The sequence below is a fragment of the Cinclus cinclus genome, chromosome 29 (genome assembly GCF_963662255.1).
Source record: "Cinclus cinclus chromosome 29, bCinCin1.1, whole genome shotgun sequence".
Classification (NCBI taxonomy): domain Eukaryota; kingdom Metazoa; phylum Chordata; class Aves; order Passeriformes; family Cinclidae; genus Cinclus; species Cinclus cinclus.
The window spans coordinates 3,590,536-3,613,903 of record NC_085074.1 but is presented as its reverse complement, the minus strand read 5'-3'; the positions used below and the strand labels follow the sequence as shown (position 1 = coordinate 3,613,903).

Genomic DNA, 23,368 nt, shown 5'->3' with positions numbered 1-23,368 from the left:
TCTCCTTCTTTTCCATCCCTTTCTCCTCTGCCTTCCCCACCCTTTTTTTCCTCTTTTCCCTTCCCATCTTTCCCCTTCCCATCCTTTTTTCCCCTTCCCTTTTTCCCCCTTCTCCACCCTTTTTTTTTCCCTGTTTTCCCCACCCTTTTTTCCCCCTTCCCATCCTTTTTTCCCCTTCCCCACCCCACTTTCCCCCTTCCCATTTTCCCACCCCTTTTTTCCCCCCTTTTTTTTTTCCCCCCATTTTTTGGGGGGGCTGCAGCAGGAGCTGACAGCAGCGCCAGCTCTGGAGCATCCCTTGGGATAAAGAACGAATCTCCCCGAGCTGTGTTTGGGATCTGCTCAACAAATCCCCGGCTCCGAGGGATCTGGGAGGAACTGGGAGGAACTGGGAGAACTGGGGGGGACTGGGGGAGGGAACCCCTTTGCCGTGCATTCCCCACTCTTGTTGCTGCTAGTCGTGTGCATCCTCTTGCTCAGCTCTCCCCACCCCAAAAAAAAAAAAAAACAAAAACACAACAACAAAACAAAACAAAACAAAACAAAAAAAAAAAAAAACCACTCGAGCCTTTTAGAGCTCCGGTTTCTCTTCCCGGAAAATTCTTAATTTTATTTCCTTTGAATTTTATTTTATTTTTATTTTTTTTTTTTGTTGTTGTTTTTCCCCCCCCTCTCCTGCCCCGTTTGGACTGGGTTTGGTTTGGGTTCTGGTGGTGTTTCTCTGTCCCCTGGCCGTGAGTGTCGGGTCCTTTCCCCCCCCTGTGAGCAGGTGCTGGTTGGTGTCGGGGTTGGTTTTTTGCTGCAAACAGTGTAAGAATTGTGACTGCAAATAAAACTCCGTGGTTTCTACTGGCACGGCTCTGCTGAGCCCCCCACACAGACGTCGGGGCAAACCCCAAAATTCCGGGGGAAATCCCAAAAATTCCGGGGTTTACCTAGAAAAATCTGGGGTTTACCATAAAAATTCTGGGGTTTACCCCAAAAATTCCGGGGGAATCCCAAACATTCCGGGGTTTACCTAGAAAAATCTGGGGTTTACCATAAAAATTCCAAGGGAATCCCAAAAATTCCGGGGGAATCCCAAAAATATCTGGGGTTACCCAGAAAAATCTGGGGTTTACCCCAAAAATTCCGGGGTTTGCCCCAAAAATTCCAAGGGAATCCCAAAAATTCCGGGGGAATCCCAAACATTCTGGGGTTACCCAGAAAAGTCTGGGGTTTACCCCAAAAATTCCAGGGGAATCCCAAAAATTCCGGGGGAATCCCAAAAATATCTGGGGTTACCCAGAAAAATCTGGGGTTTACCCCAAAAATTCCGGGGTTTGCCCCAAAAATTCCAAGGGAATCCCAAAAATTCCAGGGGTTACCCAGAAAAATCTGGGGTTTACCCCAAAAATTCCAGGGGAATCCCAAAAATTCTGGGGTTACCCAGAAAAATCTGGGTTTTACCCTAAAAATTCCAGGGGAATCCCAAAAATTCCAGCAGTTACCCCAAAATTCCGGGGTTACCCAGAAAAATCTGGGGTTTACCCCAAAAATTCCGGGGTTTACCCCAAAAATTCCAGGGAATCCCAAAAATTCCGGGGGTTATCCAAAAAATTCCAGGGGTAACCCCCAAAATTCCGGGGTTACCCAGAAAAATCCGGGATTTACCCCAAAAATTCCAAGGGAATCCCAAAAATTCCAGGGGTTACCCAGAAAAATCTGGGGTTTACCCCAAAAATTCCAGGGGAACCCCAAAAAATTCCAGGGGAATCCCAAAAATTCCAGCAGTTACCCCAAAAATTCCAGGGGAACCCCGGAACACTAATGAGAGTCACCCCAAAACCCCCGAGAGTGCCCCCTGCACCCCAGGAGAATTCCCAAATTTCTTCACAGAACCCCAAAATCCCCCCCGGGACCCCAAAATTCCCCCCCAGACCTCAGAGAGTCCCCCCAGAACCCCAAAATCTCCCTCTGCACCCCAAAATTCCTCCCCAAAACCCCAAAATTCCCCACAGAACCCCAAAATTCCCCCAGAACCCCAAAATTCCCCCCAGAACCCCAAAATTTCCCCCCCAGAACCCCAAAATCTCCCTCTGCACCCCAAAATTCCCCCCAGAACCCCAAAATCTCCCTCTGCACCCCAAAATTCCTCCCCAAAACCCCAAAATTCCCCCCAGAACCCCAAAATTCCCCCCAGAACCCCAAAATCTCCCTCTGTACCCCAAAATTCCCCCCAGAACCCCAAAATCTCCCTCTGTACCCCAAAATTCCCCCAGAACCCCAAAATTCCCCCCCAGAACCCCAAAATCTCCCTCTGCACCCCAAAATTCCCCCCCAGAACCCCAAAATTCCTCCCCAAAACCCCAAAATTCCCCCCCAGAACCCCAAAATTCCCCACAGAACCCCAAAATCTCCCTCTGTACCCCAAAATTCCCCCAGAACCCCAAAATTTCCCCCCCAGAACCCCAAAATCTCCCTCTGCACCCCAAAATTCCTCCCCAAAACCCCAAAATTCCCCCCCAGAACCCCAAAATCTCCCTCTGTACCCCAAAATTCCCCACAGAACCCCAAAATCTCCCTCTGCACCCCAACATCCCCCCCCTCCCCCCCCCCCCAAAGCCCCTTTCCCACGGGGTGACTTTTCCCAAATCCTCCCAAAAAAAAAAAAAAAAAAAAAAAAAAAAAAAAATCCCATTTAACCCCAAAACCCGCCTGGATTCGACCCCAAATTCCTGGAATTTTTTTTTTTTTATTTTTTTTTTATTTTTTTTTTTTTTTAGCTACGAGGGGATTGGGGGGACACCCCAGTGAACCCCCCCCCCCCAAAAAAAAAAACCACAGATTGGGATTTTCCCACCGACGATCCCCAAAACCAGCATTGGGATTTTTTCCAACATTTATTTAGAGCTGGAGCAGCTCCGGCCATCCCGAAATTCCACAAATTTCCCAAAAAAAAAAAAAAAAAAAAAAAAAACAACAACAAAAAAACCCTGGGAACGGTTTTGGGGCTGCTCCCATCAAATCCAACCTGGTGGGGGTGGGGGTTCCTGCCTTCCTCGCCCCATCCCATAATTCCCACCCCCCCCAAAAAAATAAAAATAAAAATAAAACCCCAAAAATTCCCAATCCTCATCGGGATTTTCTGCTGTAAACGTCGTCGTTGAAGCCCTCCCTGTTCCGGGCGATTTCGATGGCGAAGAATTGGATCCTGGGGGCTGCAAAAAGAGGAGAGGGAGCAGCTCCAGGGGGGGTTTGGGGGGGGTCGGGGTCACCCCCAGCCCCCTGCACCCCGATTCCCACTGAAAATGGGGATTTTTCCATTGAAAATGGGGATTTTTCCATTGAAAATGGGGATTTTCCCACTGAAAATGGGGATTTTTCCCACTGAAAATGGGGATTTTCCCATTGAAAATGGGGATTTTCCTAATAAAAATGGGGATTTTTCCCATAAAAAAGGGGATTTTCCCATTGAAAATGGGGATTTTTCCATTGAAAATGGGGATTTTTTCCACTGAAAATGGGGATTTTCCTAATAAAAATGATGTTTTTTCCCATAAAAAAGGGGTTTTTCCCATTAAAAATGGGGATTTTTCCATTAAAAATGGGGATTTTTCCACTGAAAATGGGGATTTTCCCATTGAAAATGGAGATTTTCCCATTGAAAATGGGGATTTTCCTAATAAAAATGATGTTTTTTCCCATAAAAAAGGGGATTTTCCCATTAAAAATGGGGATTTTTCCATTAAAAATGGGGATTTTTCCACTGAAAATGGGGATTTTCCCATTAGAAATGGGGATTTTTTCCACTGAAAATGGGGATTTTTCCCAATAAAAATGAGGATTTTCCCACTGAAAATGGGGATTTTCCTAATAAAAATGGAGATTTTTTTTCCCCTAAAAATACTGGTTTTTCCCCCTAAAAATTCTGTTTTTCCCCACTAAAAATTGTTTTTTCCCCCTAAAAATTCTGGTTTTTTTCCCCAAAAATTGCTGATTTTTCCCCATAAAATGCTGATTTTTTTTTTTTTCCCCATTAACCATCCCAGTTTTCCCCAACCGTGCTGTTTTTTTCCCAAAAAATGCTCCCTTTTTCCCACCAAAAATGGAGTTTTCCTCGCTGTAGTCCCTGCGCGAGTCCAGCCTGAGCAAGGTCCCGTAGTTGAAATCTTCCACCAGGTCCTGGAAGCTGAGACAGAACGGGCGCCACTTCTGTACAGGGGGGGACCAAAAAAAAAAATAACAACACCCTGAGCACCCCCAAAATGGCAGGGAAAACAACTGGGGGGAAAATCCCGGGGAAAAACTGGGAAAAAGGGAAAATCCTGGGGGGAAATCCTGGGAAAAAGGGGGGAAACTGGGGGGGAAATCCCGGGAAAAAGGGGGAAAAACTGGGGGGGAAATCCCGGGAAAAAGGGAAAATCCTGGGGGGAAATCCTGGGAAAAAGGGGGGGAAAACTGTGGGAAAATCCTGGGAAAAAGGGGGGAAACTGGGGGGGAAATCCTGGGAAAAAGGGGGGAAACTGGGGGGAAAATCCCGGGAAAAAGGGAAAATCCCGGGGAAAAGGGGGAAAAACTGGGAAAAAGGGAAAATCCTGGGGGGAAATCCTGGGAAAAAGGGGGGAAAACTGGGAAAAAGGGGGGAAACTGGGGGGAAATCCTGGGGAAAAGGGAAAATCCCGGGGAAAAGGGGGGAAAACTGGGAAAAAGGGAAAATCCTGGGGGGAAATCCTGGGAAAAAGGGGGGAAAACTGGGAAAAAGGGAAAATCCTGGGGGGAAATCCTGGGAAAAAGGGGGGAAAACTGGGAAAAAGGGGGGAAACTGGGGGGAAATCCTGGGGAAAAGGGAAAATCCCGGGGAAAAACTGGGAAAAAGGGAAAATCCTGGGGGGAAATCCTGGGAAAAAGGGGGGAAACTGGGGGGGAAATCCTGGGAAAAAGGGGGGAAACTGGGGGGAAAATCCCGGGAAAAAGGGAAAATCCCGGGGAAAAGGGGGAAAAACTGGGAAAAAGGGAAAATCCTGGGGGGAAATCCTGGGAAAAAGGGGGGAAAACTGGGAAAAAGGGGGGAAACTGGGGGGAAATCCTGGGGAAAAGGGAAAATCCCGGGGAAAAACTGGGAAAAAGGGAAAATCCTGGGGGGAAATCCTGGGAAAAAGGGGGGAAACTGGGGGGGAAATCCTGGGAAAAAGGGGGGAAACTGGGGGGAAAATCCCGGGAAAAAGGGAAAATCCCGGGGAAAAGGGGGAAAAACTGGGAAAAAGGGAAAATCCTGGGGGGAAATCCTGGGAAAAAGGGGGGAAAACTGGGAAAAAGGGGGGAAACTGGGGGGAAATCCTGGGGAAAAGGGAAAATCCCGGGGAAAAGGGGGGAAAACTGGGAAAAAGGGAAAATCCTGGGGGGAAATCCTGGGAAAAAGGGGGAAAACTGGGGGGGAAATCCTGGGGAAAAGGGAAAATCCCGGGGAAAAGGGGGGAAAACTGGGGGGGAAATCCCGGGAAAAAGGGGGGGAAATCCTGGGGAAAAGGGGGAAAAAACTGGGGGGGAAATTCTGGGAAAGAGGGAAAATCCTGGGGGGGAAAATCCTGGGGGAAACAGGGGAAACTGGGGGGGGAAATCCCGGGAAAAAGGGGGAAAACTGGGGGAAAATCCTGGGAAAAAGGGAAAATCCTGGGGGAAAAATCCTGGGGAAAATGGAGGAAACTGGGGGGGAAATCCCGGGAAAAAGGGGGGGAAATCCTGGGAAAAAGGGGGGAAAACTGGGGGGGATATCCCGGGGAAAAGGGGGGGAAAAACTGGGGGGAAATCCTGGGAAAAAGGGGGGGAAATCCCGGGGAAAAAGGGGGAAAAACTGGGGGGAAATCCTGGGAAAGAGGGAAAATCCTGGGGGGAAATCCCATAAAAAAAGGTGGAAATCCCATTAAAAAAAAATGGAAATCCCATAAAAAAAAGTGGAAATCCCATTAAAAAAAATGGAAATCCCATTAAAAAAAGTGGAAATCCCATTAAAAAAAAGTGGAAATCCCATAAAAAAAAATGGAAATCCCATAAAAAAAATGGAAATCCCATAAACCCCCCCGGTCCCCCCCAAAACCTTCCCCCACCTCCTTGGCCGGCTCCGATTTGAGCTCCTCGGGGTCCAGGACGTCGACGCGCAGGTCCCGGAAGGTTCTGCGGAATTCCTCGTAGATCCGATCGTCCACCTTGGTCAGGCTCAGGAATTTGGGGTCCACGGAGGAGATGAGCTGCACGGGGAGGTTCAGGATCAGCCCGGGGACCACCACCCCAAAACTAAAAACCCCCAAAGAGCCCCCAGACTCACGTTGAAGTAGACCTGGGCGTGCTGGTGAGCCCTCGCCGCCCAGGGCCAGCTCCACGCGGGGCTGCACAAAGAGCAGGGACCGTGACCCCCCCCCTGCTCCCCCCTCCCCAGTTTTGGGGACCCTCGCCCTCATTTTTGGGGATTTTGCTCCCCTGGTTTCATTGGGATTTTCTTTTCCTTTAGGGTTTCTCTTTTTCCTCTCGTTCTTCAATGGTTTTCTTCTTTTTGGGGTTCTTGTATACTCGGTCAGGATTGAGAGCCTAAAACTGGGATTTGCTCCAGGACTGGGATCCCCCCCAAAACTGGGACCCCCACCCCAAGTCAGGATCCCCTTCCAGGACTGGGATTCCCCCCAAAACTGGGACCCCAACCCCAAATCAGGATCCCCTTCCAGGACTGGGATTCCCCCCAAAACTGGGACCCCAACCCCAAATCAGGATCCCCTTCCAGGACTGGGATTCACCCCAAAACTGGGACCCCCCCCCACCCCAAATCAGGATCCCCTTCCAGGACTGGGATCCCCCCCAAAACTGGGACCCCCCCCCACCCCAAATCAGGATCCCCTTCCAGGACTGGGATTCCCCCCAAAACTGGGACCCCAACCCCAAATCAGGATCCCCTTCCAGGACTGGGATTCACCCCAAAACTGGGACCCCCCCCCCACCCCAAATCAGGATCCCCTTCCAGGACTGGGATCCCCCCCAAAACTGGGACCCCCCCCCCACCCCAAATCAGGATCCCCTTCCAGGACTGGGATCCCCCCCAAAACTGGGACCCCCACCCCAAATCAGGATCCCCTTCCAGGACTGGGATTCACCCCAAAACTGGGACCCCAACCCCAAATCAGGATCCCCTTCCAGGACTGGGATCCCCCAAAACTGGGACCCCCCCCACCCCCCACCCCAAATCAGGATCCCTTCCAGGACTGGGATTCCCCCCAAAACTGGGACCCCAACCCCAAATCAGGATCCCCTTCCAGGACTGGGATTCACCCCAAAACTGGGACCCCCCCCCACCCCAAATCAGGATCCCCTTCCAGGACTGGGATCCCCCCCAAAACTGGGACCCCAACCCCAAATCAGGATCCCCTTCCAGGACTGGGATTCTCCAGGAATGGGACCCAAGCCCCCCCAAACTGGGACTCCCCAAAAGCAGGACCCCCTTCCTGGACTGGGATCCCCCAAAGCTGAGACCCCCCCTCAGCTCTGGGACTGTCCAGGGAACCCCAAAGGTGGAACCCCCAAATCTGAGACCCCTCCCCAGAACAGGAACACCCCAATACAGGGAGCCCCGAAGTGGGAACCCCCCCCCCACCCCCAGAGACAGGAACCCCAAAATCTGGGACCCCAAAAGCTCAAACTGTAAAATCTGGGACCCCCTCCCAGCCTGTGACCCGCTCCCAGTAAGGGCCCCCAGTTCCCCTGGTCCCCCCAGTTTCCCCCACTCTTCCCCAGACCCTCCCAGTTTCCCCAGTAATCCCATTCACCCTCAATCCCTCCCAGTTCCCCCACTCCCCCCAGTTCCCCCCAATCCTCCCAGTTCCCCCAGTCCCCCAAGTTCCCCCACTCCCCCCCAGCCCACCCCAGACCCCCCAATCTCCCCCCAGTCCCCCCAGTCCCTCCCAGTTCCGCTCACGTCGTTGCCGAAGCTCTCCGCGGGCAGCGCCAGCGCCTGAGCGGCCGCCGCGGCCTCGCCGGGGCCCTGCGGGGAACACGGGGCTGCGACAGCGCGGGGACACGGCCCCAGTGTCCCCCAGTGTCCCCAGTTCCCCCCCAGTGTCCCCCAGTTCCCCCCCAGTGTCCCCAGTTCCCCCCCAGTGTCACCAGTCCCGCCAGTCCCGCCAGTCCCGCCGCCGCCATCGCTGCCGGAAAGGGAGCGGCAGCTCCGCCCATGGGGACAGGGGAGGGACAGAGGGACAGGGGAGGGACAGAGGGACAGGAATGGAACAGAGGGACTGGGGAGGGACAGAGGGACAGGGGAGGGGACAGAGGGACAGGAATGGAACAGAGGGACTGGGGAGGGACAGAGGGACAGGGGAGGGACAGAGGGACAGGAATGGAACAGAGGGACTGGGGAGGGACAGAGGGACAGGGGAGGGACAGAGGGACAGGAATGGGACAGAGGGACTGGGGAGGGACAGAGGGACAGGAATGGGACAGAGGGACTGGGGATGGACAGAGGGACAGGAATGGGACAGAGGGACTGGGGAGGGACAGAGGAACAGGGGAGGGACAGAGGGACTGGGGAGGGACAGAGGAACAGGGGAGGGACAGAGGGACTGGGGAGGGACAGAGGGACAGGAATGGGACAGAGGGACAGGAATGGGACAGAGGGACAGAGGGACAGGGGAGGGACAGAGGGACTGGGGAGGGACAGAGGGACAGGAATGGAACAGAGGGACTGGGGAGGGACAGAGGGACAGGGGAGGGACAGAGGGACAGGAATGGAACAGAGGGACTGGGGAGGGACAGAGGGACAGGGGAGGGACAGAGGGACAGGAATGGAACAGAGGGACTGGGGAGGGACAGAGGGACAGGGGAGGGACAGAGGGACAGGAATGGGACAGAGGGACTGGGGAGGGACAGAGGGACAGGAATGGGACAGAGGGACAGGAATGGGACAGAGGGACTGGGGATGGACAGAGGGACAGGAATGGGACAGAGGGACTGGGGAGGGACAGAGGGACAGGGGATGGACAGAGGGACAGGAATGGAACAGAGGGACTGGGGAGGGACAGAGGGACAGGAATGGGACAGAGGAACAGGGGAGGGACAGAGGGACAGGGGATGGACAGAGGGACAGGAATGGAACAGAGGGACTGGGGAGGGACAGAGGGACAGGAATGGGACAGAGGGACAGGAATGGGACAGAGGGACAGGGGAGGGACAGAGGGACAGGAATGGGACAGAAATGGAACAGAGGGACAGGGGAGGGACAGAGGGACTGGGGAGGGACAGAGGGACAGGAGTGGACAGAGGGACAGAGATGGACAGAGGGAGGGACAGGGGGACACGGGGGGGACATCGGGGGCCACACAGGGCGGGGGAACACGCGAGGACCCGGGGGCTGGAGGGGACACCAGGGATGTCCCCACGCGGTGACCTGCGGCACAGCGGGGGCTGCCACGCTCATCAGCACCCGCAGCTGAGTGTGCAATTAATGAATTAATTAATATCAGCACCCGCAGCTGAGTGTGCAATTAATGAATTAATTAATATCAGCACCCGCAGCTGAGTGTGCAATTAATGAATTAATTAATATCAGCACCCGCAGCTGAGTGTGTAATTAATGAATTAATTAATATCAGCACCCGCAGCTGAGTGTGCAATTAATGAATTAATGAATTAATTAACCGATCAGCCGCGGTGGCCGCTGCTGCGTTGGCACCGGGCTGGGCGGGGTGGCTGTGCCCCATAAGTGCCCGCTGTGGGGTGACCCCGCTGTCCGGGGGTGCCCCTTGGGCTGCGATTTGCGCCGCTCTTCTGGGTGAGTGTTTTGGGGGTCTGGGGGTGCCGCGGGTTTGGGGAGGAAGGGGGGGGGTCCCACATTTGTGCGTGTCCCCCCCCCCCCCCTCTCTCCCAGACTGTGCCACCCCCGTCCCGTCCCCGAGCCATGTCCTTTAGCGACAGCAGCGACGAGAGACCCGTGTCCATCCTTTGGGGTGAGTGCAGGGAACCCCCAAAACCCCCGGGGTGTCCCCCCCCCCCCCCCCTCCTTCCCGGGACCCCCTCCCTGGCACGGTTCTGTCCCCTCCTGTGCCCGCAGGGTGCGAGCTGAGCAGCGCCAGGAGCTCCTACACCTTCCAGGTGCCCGAGGATTGGAACTGCGAGCAGCAGCTCGTCCTGCGCACTGTGTGTAAACCTCCCCTCCCCAAAAAAAAAAATAAAACCAACCAAAAAAACCCCCAAAAACTCCGCGGAATTATGAGGAGTTTTAAGTGGGGGTGGGTGGTCTTCTTACAGAATATTATGTTCTTCTTCTTGTTCTTCTTATATATATATGTGTGTATATATATATATATATATATCCTTCTAAGATTAATTAATTAATTAATGGGGATATGGGTGAGATTGTGCTGGGTGGGGAGGAGGGGGATTGTGTCCTTCAGCCCCCCCCCCAAATTCCTGGGGGTTTTAGAGGGAATTTTCCCTTTGCTGTTCAGGGGATGAATTCCCCATGGGGTGGAGATCATGGCTGAGGAGGGACTGAGCTCACCCCCAAAAATCTCTGGGGTTCCCAGGTGCTGTGAGGGGTCCCGCAGGGATTTTCTTCTCCGTCCCTCAGGGAGGTGACCCTGGGAAGAATTCCCTGTGCAGGATGGGGCAGGGAAGGGGAATCCATCCCTGGGGGGTGCTGGGTGAGGAATGTCTGGATTTTGTGGGGCTCCCGATTATTTCCAAGGTTGTTTTTTTTTTTTTTTTTTCCCCTGATAATTTCCAATTTTTCCCGATTCCCAATTTCCAGATCTGCCTGGGGGAGACGGCCCGGGATGAATTCCACGTGGTGGAGGTGGTGACCGAGGACGGTGACAATCGCACCCCGGTGCCCCTGGCCACGCTGAAGCCATCGGTGCTGCCCATGGTGAGTGCCCGGGGAGGGGTCTGGGGGCTGCTGCCGTCCCGGGGGGGGCTACCAGGAGTTTTTTCCACTCCGTTTTCCAGGCCACGCTGGCCGGAGTGGAGCTGAACCCCCCCGTGACCTTCCGCCTACGAACGGGCTCCGGGCCCGTCTATGTCAGTGGCCAGCACGTGTCCAGTGAGTATCGGGCTCCCCTCCGCTTGTCCAGTGAGGTTTGGGGTCCCCTCCCACCCCCAGCGGGGTCTGGGGGGCTCAGCCAGCCTCTTCCACAGTGATGATGCTGAGCTCGGATGAGGAAGAGGAAGAGGAAGAGGAAGCAATGGAGGAGGTCCCCAAGAACCCCCCCAAGGGTTCACGTGCCCAGAAGGGCAGCACCGCCAAGGTCAGCACCTGAGGTGTTTTGGGGGGGGTCCCTGTGGCACGGGGAAGGGACCCCAAATTCTTCTCTGTTAAGGGGATGAGACGTGGCCTTCATCCCTCGGAGAGGAAGAGTTCCCCCTCCTCTATTTCCCTCTCTCTCCCGTAGAAAAGGAAGCTGGAAAAAGAGGATGAGCTGTGAGTATGGAAATGCTGGAGCGGGGGGGGGATCCCCCATGGCCGGGACCCCAAATCCCAACGCTCCCTTCTCTCCCCAGCAGGAGCAGCCTCGCCCCCGAGGCTCCCCTTCCCAGCAAGGTAGGATCTGTTTGGGGTGACCCCCTGCACCCCGGGATCCCACGGGATAACCGCACCAGGAGATCCTGGCTGAAGGGAAAAGGGCCGGGCTGTGATGGCCCTATCCAAAAATTGGGGGAGAAACGCACATTTGGGGCTCCCCCCACCCCAAATTCAGCCTCCCCCGCCCCGTTCTTGCAGGGCCGCGGAGCCGGCCGGGGCAAGAAAACAGCACCAAAAAAATGACGGGAATTCCATCCGGACCTGGCCAGGTGAGGATTGGGGTGAGGATTCCAGGTCCCTGCGGGATTGGGGGGGGCTCCATCCCCACAGCGGGGTCACCCCGAGATCCCTGAGGGTAAAAAATTCCTTCTGCTCCTTCCCTTCCAGGTGCTGGAGGCAGCAGGAGCTGCTGCTGCTGGTGGTGTCCTTCCCAAATAAATAAATAAAAGCACATTTTGCACTCCTGGCTGCCCGCGCTGCTGGGGGTGGGGGGAAGGCTGGGGGACCTGCCCTGGATTTGGGGGGGCCGCTCCTGAGGGGAGTTTTGGGAGTTTTTGGGTGGGTTCAGGGGTGTTTGGAGATCTTTGGGTTCCTTTTTTGGGGGTTCCCATCCCGGTTTTGGGGTCCCCAGGAGGAGCAGGGGGCTGTGCTGGAGGAGTCCTGGATGCTTCTGGGTTTTGTTTTGTTTTTTTTTTTTTTTTGTTTTTTTTAAGGGGTTCCTTAGGGATGTTCCTTGGGGGGTTTTGGGGTGGGTTCAGGGATATTTGGGGGGGGGGTTCTGTGCCACTTGTGGAATCTCTGGGTTCATTTTTGGGGCGTGCTGGTGCAAGGGGGCTTTGAGAGCAACCCCCCACTCCGGGTGGAGCTGCTGGCCTGGATTTGGGGGACCAGGGCTGCCCCTCCCCTGGGGTGCTGCGAAAAAAAGGGGTGGGGGGGAGGGAACAAAGCAGAATTAGGGAGCAACAGGGCCAGGCTTGGATCACAATGACCTGGATTTGGGGGGCCCAGAGGGAACCTGACCCCCACTCTCGAGCGGCTCGGGCTGTGGGGAAGGAGGGGTTAATGCGCTGTGCGCCCCCCGGGATGGGGACAGAGGGGACAGGGCCGTTGCTGTGCCAGCTGTGCCAGCTGTGCTCGCCCCGCAGGGGCTGTTTGCGCCCCCCGGGATGCGCTGACAGCTCCCGGCCCCCAAACCGTGGGGGGACATCCCGGGGGTGCCGATGGCTCCGCATCCATCAATCATCATCCCCCAAAGAGAGGTGGGGGTGGGAGGGGTTCCCAGAGCTGGGGGGCTGCCCCCCCCCCCCCCCTTTTTTGTGGTTTTGGGGGCTGCGGAGTGGCGTTGGGCTGAACTCGTGGTGCGGGGAGGTTTTGGGGTTGTTTTTTTGTTTTTTTTTGTTTTTTTTTTGTTGTTGTTTTTTTTTGTTTGTTTGTTTTATTTGTTTGTTTTCTTTTTTAATCAGACCCGACCCCCCCTCCCCCCGCCCTACAGTGGATGGGGGGGTGGGTTCCCCCTGCTCCCCCTTCTACCTCTCCCACGGGGCCTGGATCCCGCACCTTGCTCCGACAGGGAAACTGAGGCACGGCTGTGAAGGTGAGCTCTGAATGACCCCCTCCCCCTCTTTTGTGCTGCCCTTCGGGACCCCCCTCCCCCCCAGGTCGGTTTGATCCGATCCCCCTGGGGGTTCCCCGGCTCCCTGCCGGGGGTTTATCGAGCATTTCTGGGGGGTTTATCGAGCACTTCTGGGGGGTTTATCGAGCATTTCTCACCTCCCTGGCGCAGCAAACGGTGCCTGGGGGGGGGGGGGAGGATCCCCCATCTCCCCCGCGGGTTCTGGGAGGGGGTCCCCAGAGCAGCCCCGATCCCCCCCAGCGCTGCGACCCCGCTGTACTGGGCGAGGCACAGAGCTGGGTGACAAAACCCCTGTGTCCCCAGCCCTGCTGCCCCGGGCTTTTGGGGCGGGGGGGATCTGGGGACACTCAAGCCGAGCCCACCTCCCCCGTCCCCTCCTCCTCCTCGCCCCATCCCCTCCTCCTGTCCCAGGCCGGTTCCAGCCCCTCCCTGCGGGGCTCTCCCCACCTTTAAAAGTCTCCCCCGCCGCCCTTGTCCCCCTCCGGGCTGGCACCGGCACCGCCAGGCTCCATGGAGCGGGGGGCTGCGGGCACCGGGACCACCGGGGCCAGCACGGGCGGCTGATGGCGAGGGGACACAGGGGACAGGATGGCGCTGGATGTCCCCCAGGAGTAGGACGCGCAGCCCCCAGGGCCGGAGGGAGAAGAAGAAGAGGAAGAGGAGGAGGAGGAGAAGCCCCCCAGCCCCGCTGCCTCCCCCATGAGCCGGCGCTGCTGCGGAGCTTCGGGCACCGCACGTGGGCTCGGAGCATCCCGGGCTTCACCCGAGGGGACGGGAGCGTTCCCGGGGGTGGCCGGGGGGCTTCGAGCAGCGCCATGCAGCCCCTCACCCTGCAGAACCTGTCCCTGTAAGCCCCCCGAGCTCCGCTGCCATCCCGGCTCTGCCCCGGCATTGATTTCCCGGGGGGGTTTTCTCCCCGGGGTTGATTTCCCCGGGGGTTATTCCCGAGGCTCTCCCTGGGGTTTATTCCCGGTTTTCCCCCGGGCTATGAGGAAGGAGGAGCCGCCTGGCTCCCACCAAACCTTCCCGATTTTCCTTCCCTTTTTTTCCCCGCAGATGTTTCCAGCTGCTCATGTTCTCCTGTCAGACCCAGGTAGGTGCAGGGGCTTTGCTGACGCCGGGGGTGGGCGACCCCTCCCCACCCTTTGTTTTGGGGGTGCCCTGGTGGGGACACCCCGAGCTCGGGGCAGGGATGGTTCCCGTGGGGTCCGCGCACCCCGGGGGTGTTTGTGACCTCGGGGGTGGGGGGGGTTCAGTGATGGCCATGGCCGCCCCCAGACCCCTCCGGAGGGTTGGGGTGAGGCTGGCACCGACCCCAGCCCCAGCGAGGGATGAATTTTGGGCAAGGCCGTGCCAGCTCTGTCACCCTCGAGCTCTCCCCGAGGGGGTTAACGGGGTCTGGACCCTCCTAGCGGGGGGGGGGGGGTAGGTTGGACACCCCCTCCCTTCTCCCCCACACCCTCTGGGGCTGCTCCCACTTTTTTTTTTTTTTTTTTTTTTTTTTTTTTTTTTTGTGAGCTTTAGAAAAGCGGCAGCTTTTAAAATCCACTGTTCCATATCAGCACCCTCTGCTCCAGCGCCCGAACAAAACCCCCGAGGCTGCGGCCCCCGCGGCATTAAAGCATCCTCGGGACCTTTTTTCCTCTTTTTTTTTTTTTCCTCCTCTTTTTATTTTATTTCCCCCCCTCCCAAGGTAAATGCTTTGATTTCTTTGAAAATGAGAGGGGAAGAGAAGCGCCTTTGATGGAGAGAGCCCCCCCCCCAAATCCCATCCCACCTCCCCCGGCCAACCCCAAAGGCTTGAAAGCAGATCCGGGCAGAAAATGAGTGCTGGGAGCGCACAGAGGTGGTGGGGAGGGATTTTGGGGGGGTGGGCAGTGACCCCCACCCTCCCAGGGCCGGAGACCCTCGTGCATTCCCATCCAGGAGATTCCGCACGCTGGGAATGTGGGGGGGCAGCTCCTGCCACCCCCCCCTTCCCCCCAAGGTGATGCCGCGCACCCCAAACCGGCCGTGGGACCCCAAATGTCCCAGCAGGAGACACCCCCGGACCTCACCCCCTTTCGGGGCTGCTTTTGGGGTCTCTCAGGTGCTCGGCAGAGAGCCGAGTTTTCCCTTGGGATGTTCTGGTTGGAGCTCGGAGCGGGGACCCCAAATCCCTGTTCTCACCTGCCCTCGCCAGCTCCGCTTTTCTTCCCAAAGCCCCGCATTTAGGAAAAGCCTCGGAGCTGGTTTTGGATCCTCGGGGCGTTTATCCCGTTCCCAGGATGGCCCCGTTCCTGGGATTTAGGGTTCCTGGGATTTAGGGGGTGATTTAGGGCGCCTCTCTGGGTGTTTCCCCAGCTCAGCTCCCGCTTCCCTGCGAGTACCAAAATCCTGCTGAGCATCCCCGGGAGACGAGAGATTCCTTCCCCGCACCTCGACCAAACCCCAAATCATTCCCTGCTCCACGCGATGTCCACGCCACCCCACCCCCACCCACCCTTCTCCTTACCATCCCCAAAAAACGAATTGATTCGATTTTTTCCCTTTGTAAACAAAGGGGGAGAACCAACCGTCTCCTAATTTTAACCAGTACGTGAGGGACCAGGGGGCCATGACGGACCAGCTGAGCCGCCGCCAGATCCGCGAGTACCAGCTCTACAGCCGGACCAGCGGCAAGCACGTCCAGGTGCACGGCAAGAGGATCACGGCCACCGCCGAGGACGGCAACAAATTCGGTGAGGCGCTGTCACCACCCTGAGGGTGTCACCTCGCTCAGGGAAGGGCTGGGAATCACCTGGGAAGCGCCTATTCCCAAAGGGTTTTGTCGGAGGAGTGAGGGAATTCGCGGTTTGATACCTCAAAAAAAAAAATATATATAATAATAATAAAAAAAACCCAATAAAACAACCAAACAACAAAATAAAAAAGAAATAAAATAAATAAAAAAGATATTAAATAAATAAAAAAGAAATATATATAAAGTCAGCCCTGACTGCAAAATTTCTAAAATCGTGGATTTCTGCGGTTCCCGTGCTGAGTTTGTCATTTTCATATATAGGGAATTAATATAAATGTTGATGTTAAATTATATTTAGGGTTTGTGCTTTCTAATCCTTTCCTGGAGACAAAACAGCTTTTCCTGGAGGAAAATCGCCTGGTCCAGGAATTCTCCTCCTAAATATCCATTGGTGGTGGGCAGATCCCGGCCCTTCCTCACCACATTTTTCCCCTCTTTTTCCCACTTTTCCCGAGGGGTTTTCCACGCTGAGGGAGTATCACAGCCCCACCAAGTGCTCCGAGCTTTGGGATCAAACTTCCCGAGGTTCGGTCCCCGCTTTTCCAGGGTTTTCCCTGGATTTTCCCGACCGCGGTCCCGGATTTCAGCGCGGCTCTGGAGCCGGGAATGTCGTGGAGGGATAATGAGGATGATGATGATGGTGATGGTGATAATGAACCCGGCGGGTGCTGGGTTTGGTCTGGTCCTGGAGAATCCGCGGAATTCCTGGAAAATCCGCAGAATTCCCGGAGAATCTGCTGGATTCCAGCGCTGTGGAGGTGTCGGAGGGGGAGGAAGGGGCCGAGCCTTCATCACCAGCCGCGTTTGGGTTTTATCACAAAATCCCTTTGGCACCACGGGTGGGGAAATAGCCTGGAGAAGGAAATTTTTCCTTCTCGCTGAGGAGTCTCGGAAGGATCCTGGAGGATACAGATCCCTTCAAGAGGAAAAAATAATCTCGGGAAATCTCCTTGGAGGAACGTGTGGAACGGGACAGCACAGGGGACAACTCCTGATTTTTTTCCCAAAGAAATCATGGGGGGGTTTATGTTTTGTGTTTGGTTTTGGGACTTTTTTTGTTTGTTTGTTTGTTTGTTTGGGTTCTTTTTGGAGAGGGAGGCAGGGGGGAAGGGAATGGGGGGGGATTTGGGGGCTGGGGGTGTCCCAGTCCCCCTCCCCAGGACATGTCCCCTCCTCTCAGCCAAGCTGATCGTGGAGACCGACACGTTCGGGAGCCGCGTGCGGATCAAGGGGGCCGAGAGTGAGAAGTACATCTGCATGAGCAAGAGGGGAAAACTCATCGGGAAGGTGAGTCCTGGACACCCCCAGGCTCCCAAAAATCCCTGGAGCTCAACCTGGGACCCGGCCAGGATGTCCTCGGTCACTTTGGGTACATCTGGGGGGGCTCTTCTTGACTCCTTTTCCTCCGTCCCTGCCTGTGCTGCTCTTGGTGCACGGGGGGTTGAATCCATAGGGAATGGATCCAGGCGGGTTTTGGGGTGATCCAGGCGGGTTTTGGGGTGCCGGGGGTAAGCTGGGGGTGACACGAGCTGGGCTGTCACAGACATGGTGACAAAAGTTATCCAGGGAGTGGCAGGGATGGGATGGAGGTGACACAGATGGGGTTTGGGGTGATCCAAGTGGCTTTTGGAGGTGACACAGCTGAGTTTGAGAGGCGTCGGGGTGGGCTGGGAGAGACAAATGGGGTTGGGGGGGTGACAGAGTTGAACTGGGGGTGTCAGGGTCAGTGACAAAAATAGGCTGGGGATGGCAGAGAGGGGGTTTGGGGTGATAAAGATGGGTTTGGGGGTGGCAGGGGTGAACGGGGGGGGGTCTCAGGGATGAACTGTGGGGGGGGTCTTAGGGATGAACTCCGGGATGAACTCGGGGGGGGGGGGGGTCTCGGGGCTGAACTCGGGGGGGGGTCTCGGGAATGAACTCGGGGGGGGTCTCGGGGATGCTCTGGGGCTGGCAGAGATGCTCTAGGGATGTCTCAGGGATGAACTGGAGGCCACCAAACACAGTCAGGCTCACTCCAACCCCTCTCAAATCCCACCCCAACCCTCCTCAAACCCTAAACCCCCCTCTCTCCTCCTCCTCCTCAGCCCAACGGGAAGAGCAAGGACTGCATCTTCACCGAGATCGTGCTGGAGAACAACTACACGGCGTTCCAGAACGCTCGCTACGAGGGCTGGTACATGGCCTTCACCCGCCGGGGCCGGCCCCGCCGCGCCTCCCGCAGCCGCCAGAACCAGCGAGAGGCTCATTTCATCAAACGCCTCTACCGGGGCCAGCTGCCCTTCCCCAACGCCGAGCGCCAGAAGCAGTTCGAGTTCGTGGGCTCCTCATCCCCCACTCGCCGCTCCCGCCGCACCCGCGGCCCCCGCACGTAACCCCGGAGCTGTCCCGGCTCCCGGCGCTGCGGTTTTCCTCGTTTTTTAAAAGAGAGAAAAAAAAAAAAAAAAAAATGGTTTGGGTTTGAAACGCCCTAAGGGTGGGGAGGGGAGGGTCAGTGAATCCTGAATCCTGGGGTGTCCGGGGCTTTTGTGCACTCCTCTCAGGGGTGGTTGGTAAATCCTGATTCCTGGAGCATCCGAAAGCATCCGGGGCCGTTGTCCACTCCCCTCGAGGATGGGCAGAGTCCTGGAGTATCCCAGGGTCTCCAGGGCCTTAGTCCACTCCTTTCAGAGATGGTCAGTAAATCCTGAATCCTGGGGTGTCCAGGGCCTTTGTCCCACTCCCCTCAGGCATGGTCAGTGAGTCCTGAATCCTCGACTATCCCAAGGTATCCAGGCCTTATCAGCCCTTTGGAGATGGTCAGAGGGGTCCCAAATCCCTGGAGCTTCCCATGGAACACACATTCCCCAGCCAGGGCCTTTGCCCACTCCCTTCAGGGGTGGGCAGTGGGGTCCTGAATCCCTGGAGCACCCCAAGGAGTCCCCACTCCCCACCCCGTGCCTTTGTCCCCTGCTCAGCCTGCCAGAGCCTTGTCCCTGTAACCACCCCTGGACACGTTCCCGTCCCCCCTGGCCTCAGCTCTCGGTTCCAGGGGTGGTCAGGACCCGCAGAGTGTCCCCCTCTGGGGTGGGATGTCCCCCTCTGGGGTGGGATGTCCCCCTCTGGGTGGCATTCCGGGCCCGCAGCCCCCGGGGCCAGCACTTGTCTCCCCACCCCGTGGGCTCCCCGTGTTATTTATTGGAGGGGAAGGTCTGTGCCTGGGCCAGGGATGCTGTGGGTCCCCACCAGGCCCAAGAGAAGCCACCTTTCGATGATTTGTTTATTTTGCTACCGATTGTATTTTGTGTGTTTTGACGAATTCTGTTGTTTGTGAGTCGGTTCTAAGCCTAAACCTTTAGAGTTTCTTGGTGTAAAGGAGGAAACCCCGAAGAAATAAAAGTGAGTTTGCAGACTTTGGGGGTCTTTTCCTTCCTGTGCCAAGGCTGTTGGGATGGGGGATCCATCCCTGTGTCCCCTCCCGGTGCTGGGGACAGAAGCAGGAGGGTGAGGGTGGTGGCTGATGGAGACTCCCTGGAGCCACCAGCCCAGTTTGGGGTCAGTTTGTGTCCTGGAGGTGGTGGCTGTGCCCTGGTGACCGGGACAGCGACCCTGGAGAGGCACCAGGGTGGTACCAAATGTCCCCCATGGGGTACCCAGGGTGGTACCCGCTGTTCCTCATCGGGCAGCACCCTTAGAGGGGTAGGCAGGGTGGTCCCCGATGTCCCCCCCAGGGTGGTACCCAGTGTCCCCTCAACAGGGCAGCACCCCCAGGGTGGTACCCACTGCTCCCCCAGAGGGGTTCCCATCGCCGTACCCCGTTTCACCCTTGGCGTGGTACCCAGGGCATACCCGGTGTTGTCCCCACTGCAGCCCCCCGGGAGTGCATCCCCCCCGTTCCCCACACTCAGGGTATCGCTCTGGTACCCCCTGATCCCCAACCAGTGCATCCCCCAAATCCCCTCCCCCTCAGCCTGCTACCCCCAAATCTCATACCCCTCCACCTGCTCCCTCCTGTTCCCCCAAATCTCATCCCGCTCAGCCCAGTCCCCTCTTTTTTCCCCCAAATCCCATCCCCCTCATCCTGGTACCCCCAAATCCCATCCCCCCTCATCCTGGCCCCATCACGGTCCCCCCTTTTTCCCCCTGCCGAACCCACCGGGCCGGCTGCTCCCCCCGACCCCCACCGCTGTCCCCCCCCTCCCCATAATCACCTTCGCTGTGACAATGCCCTGGGAGGTGGCAGCCGGACCCTGGGGGGGCTGTAATCCCCAAACCGGGGCTCCCCCAGCCCCTACAAAGCACGGCTGGGGTGGGGAGGGGGGCAGTGGGGAGAAAATTATAACAGTTTGAGTTAAATGAAGCTTTAAAGCAGAAGGGAAATGCAACACCCAGCAATTAGGGGCGAACAATGCGCCCGGCGCCGCTGCCCAGGTGTGGCGGCCGGAATTAAGCGAGCGGCCACGGTGATTTTATTTTTCTATTTTTTTTTTCCCCCTCCCGTTTCCTTCGGCCCCACAGCTCCTGCTCCTTGTTCCTGCAGGAATTCGAGACATTCTTGAAAGGAGAAGGCTTTGAGAAAGGAGCCGACTGGGTTCGGACCCTCCCTGCCCCCGCCGCCCCCTCCCCAATTTAGCCAAAGCTTCAAAGGTAGAGGAGTTCCCTTTGTGTAATCTCCGCTTTAATTTTTCCCCTGTCCCTTTTTTTTTTTTTTTTTTTCTTTTTCTCTCTTCTCCTTCCCAAGCCCTTCCTCTCTTTTCTTTCAGGGTTTTCTCCCTTCCTCCCCTCTCTTTCTTCTCGACCTCCCGGGATAGAAAGGGCTCGGAAGGGTGAGTCCTTTTTAATTATGGCTGGAGAAGGAGAGAAAAAAAATCCCTCACACGGCTTCTTTCTTGTTTTTTGAGGTGAGACCTGGGAGGTGGGGACAGGAATGTCCTCTGTGCAGAAAGTGCACTGGAGGGTGTCTGCTCCCAGCCTTTCCCAGGGGCTGGCGATGCTCGGGGGGCTGGGGATGCCCTGGGGGGGTCCGAGGGGGCTGTGCGGGCTCCCCAAAGCCCCCCTGGCTGCAGGGGTGATGGGTGCCACCCCCTGCCATCCCAAACCCGCTGGTCCTTGCACTCCAGTCACGACAGAGGGGTCCCATGAGCCGGGCTGGGGGTGGCACTGGGGTGACAGGACTGGTGTTGTCCCCTGGGGAGTGTCCAGGCCAGCCCCGGCAGGTCCCCGGGCTCCTCTGGGTGTCACCGCAGAGCCCTGCAGGGAGGCTGCGAGGGCACGGTGGGGTCAGGCGGCTGCTGCACAGAGGGGAGAAGGAGTTGTGTCCCCCTGGGAATGTGGGAATGCTGCTTGGCCCCATCCCACAGGGCGGGGAGGACAAGGGATGTTCCTGCACATCCTCCAGCCCTCAGTGAGGCTGAAGGATTGTCCTGCACATCCTCCAGCCCTCTGTGTGTCCAGGGGATTGTTCTGCACATCCTCCATCCCTCACTGAATCCAGACGATTGTCCTGCACTTCCTCCATCCTTCTGTCTGTCCAGAGGATGCTCCTGCGCATCCTCCATCCTTCTGTGAATCCAGGAGCTTGTCCTGCACTCCGTCCATCCCTCACTAAATCTAGAGGATTGTCCTTCACATCCTCCATCCCTCACGGTGTCCGCGAGATTGTCCTGCACATTCTACATCCGTCTGTCTGTCCAGAGGATGCTCCTGCACTCCCTCCATCCCTCACTGAATCCAGAGGATTGTCCTGCACCTCCTCCATCCCTCCGGGAGGCTGAAGGATGCTCCTGCACATCCTCCATCCCTTGGCGAGGCCGGAGGCTTGTCCAGCCCACCCTCCATCCCTCCGTGAATCCCGATGATTTTCCTGCACTCCCTCCATCCCTCACTAAATCCCGGGGTTTCTCCTGCCCACCCTCCATCCCTCCCGGAGGCCGCTCCCGCACATTCCCCTTGCTCCATCCCGGCGGCTGCGGCGGGAGGCGGTCGCTGTAGCAACGTGCGTGCGGCGCAGGGGAGGGGATGCTCGGCGCGGGGATGGCTCCCGGCGGACACGCAGCGCTGCCTGCGGAGGGCCATGGGCTCCCCTGAAGGTAGGGCCTGATCCCCCTGTCCCCCCACCCCCAGAACCCCCCCCCCCAACACCCGCTCTGTGCAGGGCGAGGCTTTGAAAGGCGCGGCCGGGACAAGGGGTGACCCGGAGGGGACGGGGGATGTGGCGAGCGTGGCTCGGCTTTCAGCGGCTTCATGAAGCGGTGCGTGCCGCGGGTTGGAGCCCGATCGGGGCGTCCCCGAACTCCTCCCGCCGTCCCTCGTGGGCATCCCGGGCGTTCTGGGCCAGGAGGCCGAGCCCTGGCGGGTGCCACGGCCGGGTCAGGAGCCCGAGCAGCCCCCGGGCGCAGGTGGCGGCCGCCGAGCAGCCGCTGCGATCGTCTTCATGCTTGAAAAACTGGGTTAGGAGCGGGGAGGAGGCGGCCGCAGCCTCGAATTATTCACGGGCACGGTCCCGGGGGGGCGGCTGGAGCCGGCGGAGTCCCCCCGGGCGCGGAGGGACGGGCGGCATGGCGGAGCCCGGGCTGGGATGCTCCAGCGAGCCCAGGCCGGCCCTGGCGATGAAGGACAGGCTGTGACCCCCCCCTCCCCCCCTCCCCCGGGGGCGAATCCCCACCGAGTGCTCTCCTCCGGGCCTGGATCCCCCCGCCCAGATGTGAATCCCCGCGTGTGTTTCCTCCCAGATGCGCGCCCCAGGTGCCCATCCCCGGGCACACCCCACGCTCTGCTTCCCCCTGCGTGTCCAGATGTGCCTCCCCGAGCGCGCACCGCTCCAGATGTGCACCCAGAGGGGTCCGCCAGCCCTTTCCTGAGCCGGGTGGGGGGGAAACTGAGGCAGCAGGGAGCAGAAGCAGCGAGGAGGAGCCCCAGGAAGGGAGCTGCTGTCACCAGGCAGCGCTCCCACACAGAGCCGGGAATAGATCCCGGATCCCGGCGCTGCGGCACCAACGCAGCCCCGCCGCCCCCGGCGGGGTCCGGCCGTGGCTCCGCTCCCGTGCCGGGTGCCGGGATCACGTTCCGAGCGGCTCCAGAGGGATGGAAGTGGCCGCAGCCTCCCTGCCCTGCCCAGCCCTTCTCCCGAACCGGGGCTGGACCGTGACCCCCAGGACGTGGGGGGTTTGGGGTGCGGGGAGCATCAGCTCACCCCTCCAGAGCCCCCAGAGCTTGATTTTCAGCAGATTCCCAGCACCTCCCAGCCCTCCCTGGGCTGCGCTGGTTCCGCGGATGGAAATTCCCGCTGGATTTCCCCTCCCAGCGCAGCCAGGGGTCGGTGCAGCACCCCCAAACCCATCCTGGGGGTCGGGATGGGCGGGAGGTGCCATCCCCCCTCACCTCACCCCACGCTGCCGCAGCCCCGTGAGGTGCTCAGCCCCCGTTTGAGCGGGGCTGG

At 57.7% G+C, this 23,368-nt stretch overlaps 3 protein-coding genes across 4 annotated transcripts; 2 read left to right on the top strand and 1 right to left on the bottom strand.

Moving 5' to 3' along the window:
* Positions 1-2,807: 2,807 nt before the first annotated feature.
* Positions 2,808-8,178, bottom strand: PBDC1 (polysaccharide biosynthesis domain containing 1). The gene is given in 7 exon segments (XM_062510615.1): positions 2,808-3,200; positions 4,083-4,194; positions 6,087-6,227; positions 6,305-6,346; positions 6,348-6,365; positions 7,940-8,005; positions 8,128-8,178. Coding segments are annotated over 7 exon segments (501 nt in total). The 5' UTR covers positions 8,164-8,178; the 3' UTR covers positions 2,808-3,114.
* A 1,448-nt stretch (positions 8,179-9,626) lies between these two features.
* On the top strand, positions 9,627-11,782 carry NPM2 (nucleophosmin/nucleoplasmin 2). The gene is made up of 9 exons (XM_062510705.1): positions 9,627-9,790; positions 9,887-9,965; positions 10,070-10,155; positions 10,769-10,885; positions 10,966-11,059; positions 11,155-11,264; positions 11,409-11,437; positions 11,518-11,557; positions 11,738-11,782. The coding sequence occupies exons 2-9, from the start codon at positions 9,917-9,919 to the stop codon at positions 11,780-11,782; spliced, it is 570 nt and encodes a 189-aa protein (XP_062366689.1). The 5' UTR covers positions 9,627-9,790; positions 9,887-9,916.
* Positions 11,783-14,235: 2,453 nt separating this feature from the next.
* Positions 14,236-19,008, top strand: FGF17 (fibroblast growth factor 17). Of its 2 annotated transcripts, none has more exons than XM_062510597.1 (4): positions 14,236-14,265; positions 15,748-15,892; positions 17,135-17,241; positions 18,039-19,008. In XM_062510597.1, the coding sequence occupies exons 1-4, from the start codon at positions 14,245-14,247 to the stop codon at positions 18,324-18,326; spliced, it is 561 nt and encodes a 186-aa protein (XP_062366581.1). In that variant the 5' UTR covers positions 14,236-14,244; the 3' UTR covers positions 18,327-19,008. The 2 variants fall into 2 exon arrangements, with proteins under 2 accessions (XP_062366581.1, XP_062366580.1); XM_062510596.1 differs by having other exon boundaries at positions 15,715-15,892.
* Positions 19,009-23,368: the final 4,360 nt, after the last annotated feature.